At 44.2% G+C, this 17,834-nt stretch overlaps 1 protein-coding gene across 2 annotated transcripts in view; it reads right to left on the bottom strand.

The window, feature by feature from the left end:
• The window catches only part of RAD18 (RAD18 E3 ubiquitin protein ligase), a 79,592-nt gene extending 61,758 nt beyond the window's left edge, over positions 1–17,834 (bottom strand). The window contains exons 1-4 of one of the 2 annotated variants that reach the window (XM_049766298.1): positions 17,660–17,834; positions 14,707–14,788; positions 2,454–2,515; positions 855–925 (exon numbers count right to left, since the gene is read on the bottom strand). In XM_049766298.1, coding sequence (XP_049622255.1) covers positions 855–925; positions 2,454–2,515; positions 14,707–14,788; positions 17,660–17,824 — 380 coding nt within the window. In that variant the 5' untranslated portion in view covers positions 17,825–17,834. The remainder of the gene's footprint in view (positions 1–854; positions 926–2,453; positions 2,516–14,706; positions 14,789–17,659) is intronic. The other variant, XM_049766297.1, reaches the window with a different exon arrangement.

Here is a 17,834-nt window from a genome sequence, read left to right as displayed (position 1 = left end):
GATAAAAGGAGGCCTAAGGCTGGGTATGTGGCACAGCCATAGATTTGTAAAGCTACTAAAAGAGCTATCTTTATATTTTCAGGAACAACGCAAAATACGTCTATGAATATTCTAACAAGATTGGAAGTCAAGAGCATTGTACCTCAAGCACTAAACACAGAACTTCCTAATCACTGTTCCCTCTTCCCTTGTGTGATGAAAACCAAAAATAATTCAAGATGTTGTTCTATAAAGCATTCCTTTTCATATCTCTTTGGACAATCAAGCTTTCACCCTCGAGCAGTTGATGGTGAAGAAACAAAACAAGCATTTCTCTGATTTACAAAAGTGCCACTTGGCTAGTTCTGGGATGGCACTGAATGCATGCAGAATACAGCAGATTGAGTTAATATATTACCAGGCAGCAGGCACAGGTTAGTATACATGCATAATGCCCAGTTCCCCCCGAGAGGCTGGAGACACTGACAGTTCCAGAGCAGATGCTCCCAGTCAACCCAAATGTCTTTCTTCAACAGAAAGAACCAACAAGGTACCTCGAATGAAAATGGCTGATTTTAGAGCTGTGGTAGGAGAAATGGAGAATGAAGCCAGAGTATATTTGCAGTACACAGAAGTGAGTGAATGATCAAATCTACATGTAACTCATTTCTTGTAGAGGAAACTCTCTGAAAAGTTGGGAAGCAACCTCAACAACCAGTGCGTCTTCTTTGCATGATTCACAGCTGTTGTCAAATCCCCTTTTCATCCCACCCAATAGGCAACTCCATTCCCTCACCCCAAAAGTAGAGAGAGTAAAGAGGGAACACATGTAAAATACAAACATATTAGGGGTTAGTCACAGAATCCAATCATACCGTGCAAAGTTCAAGCTTTTTACCAGTTCATCTAATATGCGATTATTCTTCAGGTCTGGCTCGGTGACGGTCTAGAAAAAAAGAAACAACAGATGAAAAAAAGGTCAGAAAAAATAATTAATATGTCACGCTCTGGCTTTTGAAAATGAGTCCCCCTTCTTCCTGAGTATCCCCGCAAAGTCTTCTCTCATACTAACAAAGAACAAGCTTCTCAGCTGCTGAGGTTGAGGGAAGTGACATAACACCCTGCACATTCCTCTGAGCCAAAAATCCAACATGTACATCGTGATCTTTCAAGTCCCAGCACTTACTTCTTCAAAGTTACCCCTAAGAAGAAGAGGGCAGCTTCCTAAGGGACAATATGGGGAGGGGTCTTAGGGGCTCCAGGCCAAGGTAAAACTAGGCTGGTCTTCAGAAGGAGGAAGGATCTAGAAGTGACTTACCATGAAAGCCACAAACGTATCAATGTGATGAAAGCACCCAGAAAAAGTTATGAAGTCAGTGATAAGGAGCTAATGCTCCAAAGCTAAAGGAATCAGTCCTCACATGGGAGTGTCACACAGCAGTCAAAGAAGGAACAGTGTCCTGTCACCAGCAGGAGGCAGGCATGGTGCCCACCTACCAGGGTCAGAGCAGACCAGAGAAAGTCAACCCTGCAGTTGTAGGCAAGCTGTCCAGAGAGGGTAATATCTCTCCTCAGCTCAGGGACAATTGGGGAGGGCTTGCTTAAAAGTAGAACACCAGAGAGGTGCTAAGCAATTATTTCTGTGGAGGATGTGGTCGGCCACATAGGAAGCAGCCACTGTCTCAAGCCTTCCATTTCTTTTACTAGATCTTCTTTCCTTCCCCTATTTGTCCAGTGTCTGCTATTTAAAATGCTTCTTCAAAAGCCACAATAATAAATTTATTGGTTCTTTCCTCTGATGTCTAGTATGACTAGTTGGGCTACATTCAGCCTATAAGCCATATATATGCCTTTTGCCTTCTCCAAAATTACTCAGATTAGTTCACTCTTCAAGCCCATTTTTTTTCCCTCCATCGTATTTTGCTTGCTTGTTTCTATGTCTCAGTTTTTTTCCTCTCTGGAGAAGTTCGTGTTCTCACTTGAATACATATTTCCTCTCATTCTCTCCTAAGTAAATTTTGTTCAATAAAAAAATTCCTGCTTCACTAGAAAAAAAGAAAAATTACAAAAATCAGATTTTTAGAAAAAGCATTTGCAAATGAAAAATCCTTTTAACAACAAAAATCTACCATAGAAAATCCAGCAGAGATGAGATTTCTTACCCAATTATGAAAAAAAGATAAAAAAAAAATGAGGCATCAGTATAATAGATTTCTATATTCTGACCTAAAATCAATTGTACTGCCCAAACTAACAAATCCTAAAGTATATTTAGGCTCTCAGAACCCTAACGAAAACTTGACCCAAGTCCTAGTCGCCCATATATGTGTCCCATACGTCCTTTCTAACTTGTTCTCTCTGTAGTTTAATACAACTATTATTTTTCTTCCCATGGGAGTCTATATATTGCCCAAAGGAAAAACAACGGCATCAATTACTAAGCAAACAAAAAATGAAAATGGAAAAAAACTCACCACACAACAAGTTGGACACTGTGTTTTATAGGACAAAAATTTTCTTATGCAGAGAGAACAGTCTGCAAAATATAAAGACAACACAATTAGTTATAACAATTAGTTATCACAGAACTAGGATAGAAATTTAAGTCCTAACAAAATCTGAGCTAAGGCTTCGAACACTTTTGTCATCTAAGTTATATCAATACTTACACTCTTAAATTTCTAACATCTCCACTCTCCCTATGCACACTTGCTGATGGGATTCAACCATGTTTTTTGGGGGAAGGAAGTGCATCAAGTTATCACCATGATCTTGAGTCTCTAGGATGGCACCACTCTCATCATCGCCATCTGTACAATGTGGGTGTACAACCACCAAACTTTCTGGAACAGACATGGCAGCATAGAAGGCCAAAGGGCCAAAGTACATGCTCTGCATACAGGGTTCTGGGTTCAAACCCAAACCAGGAATTTCTACAGAATAATTCGACAAGTGATGCCCCATTACTGAACAAGAGACAAGGTGGTGGGCACTGCACAAGGAGCAATACAGAAGGGAAAATTGCTGACCTCAAGGAACTAGCAGAGGAGTGCCATTCGGTAGTGATGTAGCCTCATGCTTTAAGCAGGAAATGGTCAGGAACTACATTCCCCAAGACCCAAAACGTGCAGTGACCCAAAACTCAAAAAATAGAAGGGATTACAGAAATAGGACCTAAGAAGTAGTTAATGTACTAGTGACCCAAATTCAGCCCAGAGAAGTGCTTTTTGTTCAAAAGACTAAGTCGGGCGACAGACTGGCTTCCAAAATGACCTCCAGAAGGATGCTAGGTTGGAATCTGGGTTTAGGACTGGTGACTGCAGAAGCAGCAGGGGTACAGCACTGGCTCTGGGGGACAGCCAGGACATTGTGTCTCATCAGACAGAGCAGGTAAGAGAGGAAATCCATGAGCTCCTAAGAGGCTTCTGAACCCACCATGAAACTGGTGCTTCTATTCAAGAGCCCAATTTGGACTCAGAATGCAGAGGGGTTAGGGAGAACAGATTCATTGCTAGCTACACAGAAAAACATTGAGATAAAGGTAGTTTCCGAAACATTCATGCCTTGGAAGAGAAATTTCCAGATTCAAAGAGGACACAGCATTTTACTACTAGCTTTGAAAAACCAAGAGCCTCACGTAGCAACCATCCGAAGCAAATTTCTAAACTCTTAAACCAATCCTATACTCTTATTTTTGAGTTTTGGGTCTTGGAGTCACATCTGGTGGTACTGGGGGCTCCCAGTTCAATGCTCGGAAGATACTCTTGATGGTGACATTGGTGGTATAGGGTGGGGATGGTTGGAGTAATACATAAGGGCCCATGTATGCAAGACTGATACAAGGCATGTATTCTACAGTTTGGTGCTCAGCCTCATTTCCAGATTTCAGTATTTTTCCTATCTATAAAATAATGCCAGCAGGAAACGAACACCTGAGATCATATTTAACTTCAGTGAATCGCCAAACTAATCTATACAAGTTAAAAAAAAATGATATTCAAAATTGGATCATGTTTTAACACACACACACACACACACACGCACACGCACGCACGCATGCACACCATATATGCTTGAGTCCCTTCAGCTGTCATTCTGGCCCAGCTTGTGCCTCATCTGCAGGCCCGTAAGAGAAAGGAGCCTAAAATTCCCCCTAAATTCTGGTTGCTTTGTGCCTGAACTGTCTGAGGCCTTGGATTTTATCACCAATGGCACCAAATACAATAAAATGATCCTGATAATCACCAAAATTAATGCAGAAAAGCCAGTGTGCAGTAAAAGAAAAAGGAGGGCCTGAAAAGCTGATATAGAGGGCCCATTTCTTCCTCCCCCCCAGATGTGGCATGGAGAGTGACTTAGTCAACCATTTTCTGGCACCTAAAACACTCGCCACATTTCTGCCTTGCAGAACAGACAGAGCTGTGTGCCTCTCTGTCTGTGCACGTCAGCCCTATCTTACTTTCCAGCGCTGCCTCTTAAGAAAATAAAAGAAAATACATTGATTACTTGCCCCCAAAGAATCTTGCATTGCCTCTTAATCTACCAAAGGTCAGTAAATGGAATGGTTCATATTTCACTGTTATATAAAGTGAAACTAAATTGCTTTTTATTTCCAACACAAGTCTCAATTAATTTTTGTGAGTCAAATCTACAAAAGGCAAAAAAGAAAAATGATTGCAAGGTTTCCCTAAAAGAGTGGTGATTTAACCGGTATCTTCAAGCCAGTGACTTCATCAGGGAGTCTATGATAAAAGCCTTCTCCATTAGCCAGGTAAAAAATTGTGCACATGCACTCCAGCCTAAGGCCTATCTAGTGTCATGGAACCTGTGACCACAGGTCTCAGGAGAAAAGACCCCCCCAAGTCAGGATTGGGGGGTCAATCACTAAGTCAATGACCATTATGCAATGTATCCTTCTTTGATGGCCCTTTACATAACGACTGATGCCTGTGATGACCAAACAGGAAAACCATTTGAATTCAGCTCTTCCCTAAACTGCCAGGATACAAGTCTGTAGAAGGAAAGTTCCTGCCTCTTCTAAACCACTGAAGTACTATCAAAGGAGATGGGGTCCGGGCTTCTGGCTCAGCAGCAGCAGGACAAGCCATCCTCAGACTTCTAGTTCACTGCTTCTCGACTAGTACACACCAAGACCCCTTGAAACCATGCATCCTTCCTGTGGTACCTCTGGCCCCCTTAGAATACTAAAAGGGGTCACATGGAATCCAGTTGAGAACAGCTTGGTCTATACAATCAAGTTCCCTTTGGGACAGATAGTACAAGATGGAGGCACATATGAAAACCATGCAAAGGAAAACCTCTTCAAAAGTGATGCTGGGAACCTGGCCAGCTATGTGCAAGAAACTGAATTTTGACCATGCACAGAGGTCAAATCAAAATGAATTAAAGACCTTGATATCAGAACTGAAACCGTAAGATATAAGAAATTGTAGGTAGAATTCTCCATGACCCTGAAGCTAAAAGTATCTTCAAGGATGAAACCACTAACCAAACAAGTAAAAGCAAAGATAAACAAATGAGACTACATTCAATTCAGAAACTTCTACACCTCAAAGGAAATTAGAACCAGAATAAAAGATTGACAACAGATTGGGAGAAACTAGTCACCCAATACCGATCTGATAAGGGGTTAATATCTAAGATATTAAGGCAATAGTAGAGCTTAATCTGAAAAAAATCTAACCCCATTCAAAAAGGGAAGAAGAGATGAACAGACATTTCCTCAAAGAAGAAATATAGATGGCCGGGGCCGGAGAGATAGCATGGAGGTAAGGCGTTTGCCTTTCATGCAGGAGGTCATCGGTTCGAATCCCGGCGCCCCATATGGTCCCCTGTGCCTGCCAGGAGCAATTTCTGAGCCTGGAGCCAGGAATAACCCCTGAGCACTGCCAGGTGTGACCCAAAAACCAAAAAAAAAAAAAGAAATATAGATGGCCAAAAAGCACATGAAAAATGTTCTACATCATTAATCATCAGGGAAATGCAAATCAAAACAATAATAAGATATCATTTCACACTAGTGAGACTGACTCACATCAAGAACAAGAACAACATCCAGACATACAATCAATTAATCTTTGATAAAGGGGCAAGAAATGCAAACTGGAGCAAGGAAAAGCCTCTTCAACAAGTGGTTCTGGGACAACTGGTCAGCCACATGCAAAAAAGCAAATCTGGACTTCCATCTAACACCAAAGGTGCACAAAGGTCAAATCCAAATGGATTAAAGACCTTGATATTAGACCTGCAACCATAGGTATATAGAAGAGCATGTAGATAAAACACACCATCACATTGAAACTAAAGGCATCTTCAAGGAGGAAACACCACTGTCCAAATAAGTGGAAGCAGAGATAAACAGATGGGACTATATTAAACTGAGAAGATTCTGTACCTCAAAGGAAATGGTAATGAGGATACAAACGCCACTCACAGAATGGGAGAAATTATTCACCCAATATCCATCAGATAAGGGGCTAATATATAAGATATACAAGGTACTGACAGAACTTAATAAGAAAAAAAAATCTAACCTCATCAAAAAATGGGGAGAAGGAATGAACAGACAATTCCTCAAAGAAGAAATACAAATAGCCAAATGGGACATGAATCAATGTTCCACATCAATAATCCTAAGGGAGATGCAATTCAAAAACAACACTGAGGGACTATTTCACACCAAAGGAACTGGAACACATCACAAAGAATAAGAACAATCAGTGCTGGTGGGATGGAGAGAAAGGAACTCTCTTTCTCTGCTAGTGGGACTTTGTGGAAAACAATATGGAGATTCCTCCAAAAGCTGGAAATTGAGCTCCCATATAATCCAGCTATACCACTCCTAGGGATAAACCCTATGAACACGAAAACACAATACAAAAATGCCTCTGCACACTTATATACATTGAAGCTATTTACAATTGCCAGAATCTGGCAATAATCCAGATGCCCAACAACAGATGAGTGGCTAAAGAAACTGTGGTACATATACACAATGGAATACTATGCAGCTGCCAGAAGAAATGAGGTCATGAAACTTTCTTATACATGGATGGACATGGAATCTATTATGCTGAGTAAAATAAGTCAGAAGGAAAGAGACAGACTCAGCCTAGTCTCTCATCTATGGGTTTTAGGAAAAGTAAAAGACATTGTTGTAATAATACAAGAGACAATACAAATGAGGGCTGGAAGATCCGGCCCACAATATGAAGCTTGCCACAAAGAGTGGTGAGTTCAGTTAGAGAAATAACTATACTGACAACAATGGTAGTGAGTGAGAGAAATAGAATGCCTGTCTTGAATGCAGGCAAGGGGTGAGGGAGAAGGGAGATGGAGGGTATTGGTGGTGGGAATGTTGCAGTGGTGAAAAGGGGGTATTCTTTATATATACATATAACTGAAACCCAACCACAAACATGCTTGTAGTCATGGTGCTTAAATAAAGATAGGCATATAAAAAACGAACAAGAAAATCAGTGTTGGCAAGGATACAGGGAAAAAGGGACTCTTGTTGACTCATGGAAATGTATTTTTTTGTTTTTTGTTTTTTGTTTTTGGGCCACACCCTGTGACGCTCAGGGGTTACTTCTGGCTATGCGCTCAGAAGTTGCTCCTGGCTTCTTGGGGGACCATATGGGACGCCGGGGGATCGAACCGCGGTCCATCCTAGGCTAGCGCAGGCAAGGCAGGCACCTTACCTCCAGCGCCACCGCCCGGCCCCGTCTCATGGAAATGTAGACTTGTTCAGCCTTTTGGGAAAACACTATGGTCATTTCTCAAAAAAACCTGAGCTCCCATATGACCCAGTAATACCACTCCTGGACATATGCCTGCGGAACCCAAAAGCACAATGCAGAAAAGGTGTCTGCACACCTATGTTATAATGGTAGAACTATTCACAATAGCCAGAATCTGGAAACAACCCAAATGCCTGAGAACAGAGGAGTGGCTAAAGAAACTGTGGTATGTCTACACAATGGAATACTAGACAACTGTTAGGGAAAATGAAGTCATGAAATTTGCCTCTATGTGGATGGATATTGATAGCATTAATGTTGAGCAAAATGAGTCAGAGGGATAGACACAGACATAGAAAGATCATAGTCATTTGTGAGATAAAGAAAAACAGTACTAGGACTGGAGTGATAGAAGAGCAGTAGAGTGTTTGCTTTGCACGCGGCTGACCCGGGACAGACCCAGATTCAATTCCCAGCATCCCATATGGTCCCTCCAGCCTGCCAGGAGTGATTTCTGAGCACAGAGCTAGGAGTAACCCCTGAGCACCCTCACCAGGTATAGTTCAAAAGTAATTTAACAAAAAGTACAGTAATAATACCAAGACAGTAAGAAATGAGGACCAGGAGGTTGCCACAAAGAGTAGGAAATGCAGTGAGAGCACAGAAGGGACTCCTATGACAATGGTTGATAATGGTCCCTTCTGGACAAAACTGGGACCTGAGAGTAGGTAAAATGATATGCATGATATACCTTCAGTAACCAAAATGCAAACTAGTGTTTAAAAAGGGAAAAAGGGAAATGTGTGCACATGTATACATGTACATGAGAGACAGAGACAGAGACAGAGAGAGAGAGAGAGAGAGAGAGAGAGAGAGAGAGAGAGAGAGAGAGAGAGAGAGAGAGAGAGAGAGAAAGAGAAGAAATGTCTGGCAGGGGGTAGGACAATGAAGAGGACAGGAGGGAAACTGAGGATATTGATGCAAGGAAAGTATATTAGTGAAGGGATAGGTATTGGACATTTATATAATCAAGAACAACTTTGTAAGTACATCTCACAGTGATTAAAAATAATTTGGGGGGGAGGGAACTGGAATGATAGCGCAGCAGAAGGGCATTTGCCTTGCACATTGCTGACCCAGGATGAGCCTGGTTTGATCCCCGGAGTCTATCCATAGAGTCCCCAAAGCAAGGAGTGATTTCTGAGCGCATAGCCAGGAGTAACCCCTGAGCGTCACCAAAAACAAAACAAAACAAAAAAATTTTTTTTTAAATGGCTAGACCTAAATACCCAAACCAAAGTCAACGACAATAGAATCAAGAGACCCAAACTATAATAAGCTATACACAAAAGGGACCTGTTACCTGTTACACTAGCTGTCCAGAGGGGCTAAGAGTGGAGATATGGAATGCATGCTAGGGACAGTGGCAGAGAGAGGTCAACACTGATGGCGTGAATGGCCTTAATTCACTGTAACTGTGTACCTGAAATACAACTGTGAAAGACTTGTAGTTCACATTGGTCTCAGTAAAAATTAAAATAATAATATTTTAAACTTGAAATAAAAGAAAGACATGCAAATGGAAGTGGTATGGGGGACAGGGAGCCCAGGGAGACAAGGCAGGAAGTCAAGGTCAGAGAAAGGTGAAGGGACTCTTCCTGGGCTGGCGATACCCAGACTGGGCAACATAGCCTCCCATCACCCAAGGGTGGGACATCACGCTGAAGTTAACCAGTGGGCTAACAGGGGCCTCGATGCAATTGGGGTGTTAGGGGGGCAATTCCTATTTGTCACTAAAAGAAGGCAGACTTCCTGAGGAGCGCTGAGAAAGGGGCAGCAGGATGAATAAGCCAGGCCACAGGGGTACCCACCAAGAAGCCATGACATGCTCATGGGAGACAGAGCAAACCCCTTGGGAGAGCAGTGGGGTAAGAGGACACAGGTGGCATGAGTGGGTTGGAGGACCTTCCTAAACCTACAATATAGGAATGCATGAGACACCTCACTTGAAAACTCAAAATTCTCAACTGTCATGGAAAAGAATGCAATAATGATATGGGAAGAGCAACAAATATAGGAAATATACATATATTTAAAATCACATGTTTCAGAACTGAAAAATATCTGCCTCACAGCCTACTGCTCTGGCCGAGTAATGCGGGTGGGAGTCTCTATGGCTATACCTAGTGATGCTGGGACCCTAGAACTTTTGAGCTTTTAAGCTCCCCCCTCAACCCCAGCAGCTGAACTGTGAAAATCACTATGGGTTCAAAAAAAGATCTGCTCAAGCATTAAGGTCCAACGGGTAAACTCAAAGACTATTTGAAAATAAATTTGAAAAGAAAACAAAGAATAGGAAGTTTAAAGGGCTGCCGAGGACCATCACAGACGCTAGTATTTGCACATGAGAATCTCAGAAAGGAAGAGAGAAGGGGGACAGAAAGCTTCTTTGAGGAGCATGAGAGCACCAGCCCTGCAAGCATAAGGTCATGAGTTCAATCCTGGTAGAGGCCACATATGTCAGCCAGGGACACTATCAAAAGGGGTGAGCAGAGGCCAGAGAGATAGCATGGAGGTAGCAAGGTATTGCCTTGCATGCAGAAGGACCATGGTTCGAATCCCAGCATCCCATATGGTCCCTCGAGCCTGCCTGGAGTGATTTCTGAGCTAGAGCCAGGAGTAACCCCTGAGCTCTGCTAGGTGTGACCCAAAAAAACCCAAAAATAAAATTAAATTAAATTAAAATAAAATTAAAAAAAAAGAAAAGGGAGTGAGCACTGCCACCTTGTGAGCAAAGCCGGCGATGAACATTGCTAGGAATGGCTGGAGTGTAAAAATCAGGAGTAACTGCTGAGCATTGCCCAGTATGGCCCCTGACCTCCCCCTCCCAAAAAAAAAAAAAATAAACAAACATAAACTTATAAAAATAGAAATGATCCCAAATTAAGCATTATGGGGAATGTAAGCAGAAAGGCACCTCAATGCCTGGAGATAAATCTCAAATAAAGGGTAAAGAAGATCTAACATAAATGGTGGCTGGAAGTGAGGATACAGCACTGAAACAGGGTTAATATTTATCGGACATAATCCCGCAGATTGAAATAGCCGACCCTCAACAGAAAAAAAAAGCACAAAGTAAACAGCAAAGCACATTAGAGATGTCTGAAAAATAGTGACCAAAAAAATAAAGAAGTGTGAACAGCTGCTAAGAAAAAAAGGACACTCGGGGCTGGAGAGAGAGCATGGAGATAAGGCATTTGCCTTGCATGCAGAAGGACAGGGGTTTGAATCCCGGCATCCCTTGTGGTCCCCTGTGCCTGCCAGGGGCGATTTCTGAGCATAGAGCCAGGAGTAACCCCCGAGCGCTGCTGGGTGTGACCCCCCCGCCAAAATAAATTAGTTAAAAAAAATGAAAAAAGGACACTGCACGTGTCCTTAAAGGACAGCTTTTCTTTCAGTAGAAATATCTCCCAACTTTATTACAAGTAGCATAGTCTGCAAAAGAATATATAAATGATTGACAATGAATGAATATGAACATATGAATGAGTGTCCTCAAATGCAAAAGGATAAATATGAGCCTTCTTTCCACAATAAAAGGCAAGACTAAATTTTCTTTGAGCAAGAATGTATTTGAAGACAACATTCAACATGACAGAGAACTTGTTAGAAATTCTTTGGAGTTATCTTTGTTTTGGGTTTTGTTGTGTTGTTGTTGTTTTCAAATAATATCTTTATTTAAGCCCCATGATTACAAACATGTTTGTGGTTGGGTTTCAGTCATAAAAAGAACCCCCTCTTCACCAGTGCAACCTTCCCACCACTAATGTCCCTCATCTCCATCCTCCCTGTTGTATTAAATAATTAATTATGGTGCTGGATTATGTTGCAAGTCAGCCCCTGAAGAGGTTGACTGATGGAGGGATGGAGGATGAGGCCTTTCTCTTCCAGCTCGGAGCACGAGTCTGCCACCCTGTCTAGCCGACGGTTCTGAGGTGAAACGGCGGGTAAACAGCTCGCAGACGTCAGGCTCGTGGAAATATTAGCTTTATTCGGTGGACAAGACTGAAGTCCAAAGACTCAGCCTCAGTTCCAGCAAAAAGCCCCGAGCCTTCCATAGACCCTTGTTTTTATCCCCCAGAATCATGTACCACCCAATGGTGGGATCAGATACCAACCAATGGTGGAAGCAGAATCAGGTACTACCCTAGGGTGGGGGCAGAACGCCAGGTCACACCCTAAGGTAGGGCACAATCACCAATCAGTTTAGGATGAGTAACATAGTAATCCCCCAAAATATTTACATACACAACACTCCCCACTGCCGGCCTGTATTTGAGACAAGCATTCTACCTAAAGGACAACTTTAAGGAAGAAGCCACCCTGGGTTCACCAGAACTGAGTCAGAAAAGAAAAGAAGAGCATTCCAGAAGACAGACCCATTCTGTCTTATGGGGGCTTGGGGCCACAGCTAGTAGTGCTGCTTGGGGCTGTCTCCTCTTGGTGCTGAGGGACCAGATGGCACTAGGGACTTACGAGGGTTAGAGCCTCACCTCTGGTCCCAAGAAGTGTTACCCATGATTCTACACCATATTTATCCAGGTACTTAAGCATTCAGAAACGATTGACGGATTTTCTTTTTTTTTTTTTTTTTTTTTGGTTTTTGGGCCACACCCGGTGACGCTCAGGGGTTACTCCTGGCTATGCGCTCAGAAGTCGCTCCTGGCTTGGGGGACCATATGGGACACCGGGGGATCGAACCGCGGTCCGTCTCCTAGGCTAGCGCAGGTAAGGCAGGCACCTTACCTCCAGCGCCACCGCCCGGCCCCTTGACGGATTTTCTTTGCCCAAGCAAAGCTGAGAAATCCTCAGAAGCAACAAGCTAGGGAGAAACAAAGTGTAAGGCAAAGCGGAGATGCACTAGAAAGACCAATTTGAGGTGTATGAAACAGACTGTGCACATTTGAATCTCTGTCACTGGCTGCTTACAGCAAGTAAAGCTAATAAGTCAAGCATAGAAAAGGGTAAATACGGGGCCGGAGAGATAGCCCAGTGGAAGGGCGATTGCCTTGCATGCAGCCGTTCCAGGAAGGACGGTGGTTCGAATCCCGGCATCCCATATGGTCACCCTTTGTGCCTGCCAGGAGAGATTTCTGAGCACAGAGCCAGGAGTAACCCCTGAGCACCGCCTGGGTGTGGCCCAACCCCCCCCCCAAAAAAAAACAGGGTAAATATTTTTAATGTTCAACCATTCTTGAAAGAACCAGAAGTGAAGCTGGGGAGATGGCTAGGGGGTCAAGTGCTCAGGACTCAGCATTAATGGGGTGGCTCTGAGGGTCCCTTGCCACTGCAGAATCAGCCAAGAGCATAGCCTCATAGCCTCAAGACTGGGCACTAAACCGCCCCCCTCCTTACTGACCATTTATCTACCTCCAAGAGTGCCACCCCTGCCTTCTTGAGCACCACTAGAGGACTGCAAAAAAATAAAATAGGGGGGCCAGAGAAATAGCACAGCAGTAAGGCGTTTGCCTTGCATGCAGAAGGACAGTGGTTCGAATCTTGACATCCCATAGGGTGCCCCGAGCCTGCTGGTGGCGATTTCTGAGCATAGAGCCAGGAGTAAACCCTGAGCGCTGCTGGGTGTGACCCAAACCCCCCCCCCAAATAAATAAAAATAAAATAGAAAGAATGAGGAGACTATGAGCAAGAACAAGCAAAAAGAGGCAGTGTGGCAGACCCATGACCCATGTGTCTGCCTACTGCTACATCCATGAGGTAAGATGGCTTTCAAGGACAGCTGAAAACTAAAGTCCTCATCTGAGCCAATGAGTTTTAGTGACAATGTAAGCCACTGGAGTTTTTATTACTTTGGGAGGGGGGCAATGATGGCACTAGGTCCAGTCTCATCCATGCCACAGTTGGGTCTCAACTCTGGCTCAGATGGTCTGTGTGTCCTTAGAGCAACTTAGTGCACCCCCAAGGCAGGAAGGAGAACTAGGACGAATTCAGGGGACAACACACAACCTGGGTGCTCTGCTGCTCCAGCCACAACCCTGACCCCTCGCAGCCATCCACCCAAGGACAAAGTCCTCACTTGAGTTTACATCCGAACAAGCACTGAGCAAACCTGACTGCCCAGTACGAAGCACTCAGAAGTCAGCCTCTGTGTGTTTGGGTCACTGCCATGCCGCTCTCTTCAGTTACCAAAGGGTGGAGGATGTCTCCAAACTTTCCATTAACTTTTATTTATTTTATTTTGGTTTGGGGGCCACACCCTAGGGTGCTCGGGGGTTTACTCCTGGCTCAGCACTCAGAAATCACTACTGGCAGGCTCGAGGGACCATATGGGATGCCGGGGATTGACCCGGGTCAACTATTCTTCCTCCCATTAACTTTTAAGGAGGGCAGGAAGGGCTGTAGCCTAGAAATCCCAAATATGTAGTGTTCGTTCCTGAGTAAGGCCAAACTCCCACCCAAGTGCCTTCAAGCTACAGTGCAAGATGTGGAAACTGGGCTGTAAGAGCACAGCACATCTATACAGGAGCCTTTCTGTCCCATACAACAAGTGAGGGGACCCTTCATAGAACTCACAGGCTCAGGAGTCTCCCAAGGGGATTTCTCAACCTTGAATCTTGGCACCAAGGAAGAGGTGAATTAATTCCATATTGTCCTGTTAAAAACAACATGCTGAAACATGACATCTGAAAGTGTCTGGCAACTGAAGAGCCAAAATCCTGACTGCTATAAATGCCAGAAAAGGCACAGAAATGAGCACAAGAAACAGAAGGCAGAGAACACAGAAGTCGGTGTGAAAATCCCAGAGCACAGGAAATGGTGAAAAACTCCCCAACGGAGCTCAAGATGAAGGATCTAAAGCTAAGGAACAAATACATGCATCTAAATTTTGCTGATAAACAGTCTTATAAGAACTCACTTCTTTCTGCTCGTAGAAACAATCCATACTTACAGTTATGGGAACACTGGGGAATCATCATGGCGATGTTGAAATATTCAAAGCAAATTCCACAGCGCAGTAAGTCATCAATTGTCTGAAACACAAGAATGCGCATACATCAGAAAGACACCAAAACTGGGGCATCTACCAGAAAAGTCTTTCCTTACTCCCTAGAAATATGTAACTTGGGGCCAGAACAATAGAGCAGCAGTAGGGCATTTGCCTTGCACATTGCTGACCCAGAATGGACCTCGGTTTGATTCCCAGAGTTCCATATGGTCCCCCAAGCCAGGTGTGACTTCTGAGTGCAGAGCCAGGAGTAACCTCTGAGCGTCAACCAGATGGTCCTCTGAGCCCACCAGGAGTGATTCCTAAGCACTGCCAAGTGTGCCAAGAGAGATAGCATGGAGGTAGGGCATTTGCCTTGCATGCAGGGCGGTGGTTCAAATCCTGACATCCCATATGGTCCCCTGAGCCTGCCAGGAGCTATTTCTGAGCGCTGCCAGGAGTAATCCCTGAGTGCTGCCAGGTGTGACCCAAAAACCAAAACAAAAAAAAAAAAAAAAAAACTTAAATCATTTAGGAATAAGATAGAAAAAAGCCTTAGGACATGGAAAAATATTCCATGGTCATGAATTGGAAGGATCAATATAGATTCAATGCAATCTCCATCCAGCTTCAGACAAGTCTTCAAGGGCGTAGAAAAGTCAGTAATGGGCCCGGAGAGATAGCACAGCGGTGTTTGCCTTGCAAGCAGCCGATCCAGGACCAAAGGTGGTTGGTTCGAATCCCTGTGTCCCATATGGTCCCTGTGCCTGCCAGGAGTTATTTCTGAGCAGACAGCCAGGAGTAACCCCTGAGCAATGCTGGGTGTGGCCCAAAAACCAAAAAAAAAAAAAAAAAAGTCAGTAATAAAGTTGGTATGTAATCAGGAGAGATTACAAACAGCCAAAATCATATTGAAAAGTAAGAAGCTGGCAAGTATCTCATTACCCAATTTATAACTGTATTATAAAGTTATAGCAATCACAAATCGCCTGGTACTGGAATAAAGATAGACTCTTCTGACCAGTGGGTCAGAAGCAAATATACAAGACTAAAACCCCTCTTTTATGGACAATTAATTTTCAACAAAGAAGCTGAGAACATGAAATGGAGTAAAGATGGCCTCTTTAACTAAACAGGAAAGCTGGATAATCACATGTAAAAAAAAGCTATATCTATATCTCAAACCTTACACAAAAGTCAATTCCAAGTGGATCAAAGACCTTGAGATCTGACCAGAAACTATGAAGTACACTGAGGAAAATATAAACAAAAAGTGTTGAGATGTAGACCTCAAACAATTCTTCAATGCTATGATGCCAGAAAAAAAACAAGCAGCTTTGCAGACTCCAGAACTCATGGGCGAGAAAGATGGTACAGAGTTAGTTAAGGCTCTGGCCTTGGAGTCTGCTCTTTGGAAACCCAGTTCAAATCCTGGCACCACTTATGGCCAGGAACCACTCAGGAATAGGCCCCATACCCCTCACCTTAGCCCCACTCAGCCTTCAAGCAAAGCTGGATAAAGTCCCAAGCTCCAAAAGCAAAACTCTGGAACCCACACATCCTTGACCAGTTCAAATCTTCACAACAACCCATTAAAAAAAGTGAAATTCTCAGCACATTAAAGTATTCTGACAATAATATTAGTCAATATTAATATTAATAATATTAGCTCACTAAATGCTTTTAGAAAGCTTCAATAAACAGGTAAGATTTTTTTTTTTTTTTTGGTTTTTGGGCCACACCCAGCATTGCTCAGGGATTATTCCTGGCTGTCTGCTCAGAAATAGCTCCTGGCAGGCACGGAGGACCATATGGGACACCGGGATTCGAACCAACCACCTTAGGTTCTGGATAGGCTGCTTGCAAGGCAAACACCGCTGTGCTATCTCTCCGGGCCCAACAGGTAAGAATTTTGTGTCATTTGGTTTGTCTGTTGGTTTGGCCACCCCCAGCTGCACTCAGGGGTTCTCTTGGCTCTGCACTCAAGCAAGAAATGACTTCCTGTGGCAGGTTTGGGGAACCACATCTGCTAATTGGGGTGAGAACGATAGCACAGCAGGTTGGGCATTTGCTGTGCTATCACTCTGGTTCCAAGTAGCAGATAAGTTCAGAGCACCAATCTGCCAAGAACTGTTTGTTCACCTAATGTGTGAGTGAGACAGGCCAAACCTATCACCCGATGATTTTCTTCCAAAGTGTGAAAAGCAGCCAAGGGGTGCTCCATTTTCCCTCCATCCTTCCTCCAGGGCAAACTCTTGGTATGGGGGCAGTGCTCAAGTGCCCCCAGCTAAATGGATCCTTAAGACACTGTACTTACCTTCACCTGTCCCTATTTCCTTCACCTAATTTCAGGGTCTGGCCTAGAAGTTAGTGAGGGGGGACAAGTAGCCGACATGCCAAAGTTGATATAGAAGGGTGGAGGAGGAGCAGGGGGAAAAAATGCAATTTTGGGGGGGCTAGAGAGATAGCACAGCTGGGTAGGGCTTTGGCCTTGCATGCTGCTGACCAGAGATGGACGTGGGTTTGATTCCCAGCATCTTATATGGCCCCCCCGAGCCTGCCAGGAGCCATTTCTGAGCGTGCATAGTCAGGAGGATCCCCAGTGCGCCTCCCAAAAAACACTCCCCCCCCAAAAAATGCAATTTTGTCCAGGATCAGAAATGAAAATCAGGGCCCTGGGCCTAATCTGGTTGCTTCTTCGGGGCTCACTGCTGCTGCTGCTGCTGCTGATCCAGAGTTGTTTGCAAAGAGACACATAGCACAAGACATGTTACATGCTAAGGACATGCTAAGTGCATGCTAAGTGCACGCATGAAAGGGGCGGGGCATGCTTCCTAGGCCCAGGGCGGCTTCCGCCTCGTCCTGTCGCTTCTGGGAGACCATGACGGGCGCCCACCAAGCTCCCGAGCATGCTCACCTTCATCACGGCCAGGCCCGGGGGCCACCGAGACTCGACCAAGGCGTCCATGGTCCCTCCAGGGCACAGAGGGGCGATTGCAGGCCAGCTCCAAAATCCCCGCGCTGCTCCGCTAGCGTCATCCGGTCGCGACGCTCCCGCGCCCCTTTCCCCGGAGCGGAGCATGCCGGGAGTT

The sequence above is a fragment of the Suncus etruscus genome, chromosome 20 (assembly GCF_024139225.1).
Source record: "Suncus etruscus isolate mSunEtr1 chromosome 20, mSunEtr1.pri.cur, whole genome shotgun sequence".
Classification (NCBI taxonomy): domain Eukaryota; kingdom Metazoa; phylum Chordata; class Mammalia; order Eulipotyphla; family Soricidae; genus Suncus; species Suncus etruscus.
The sequence above is the reverse complement of the archived record's forward strand: the minus strand, read 5'-3'. Positions and strand labels throughout refer to the sequence as shown.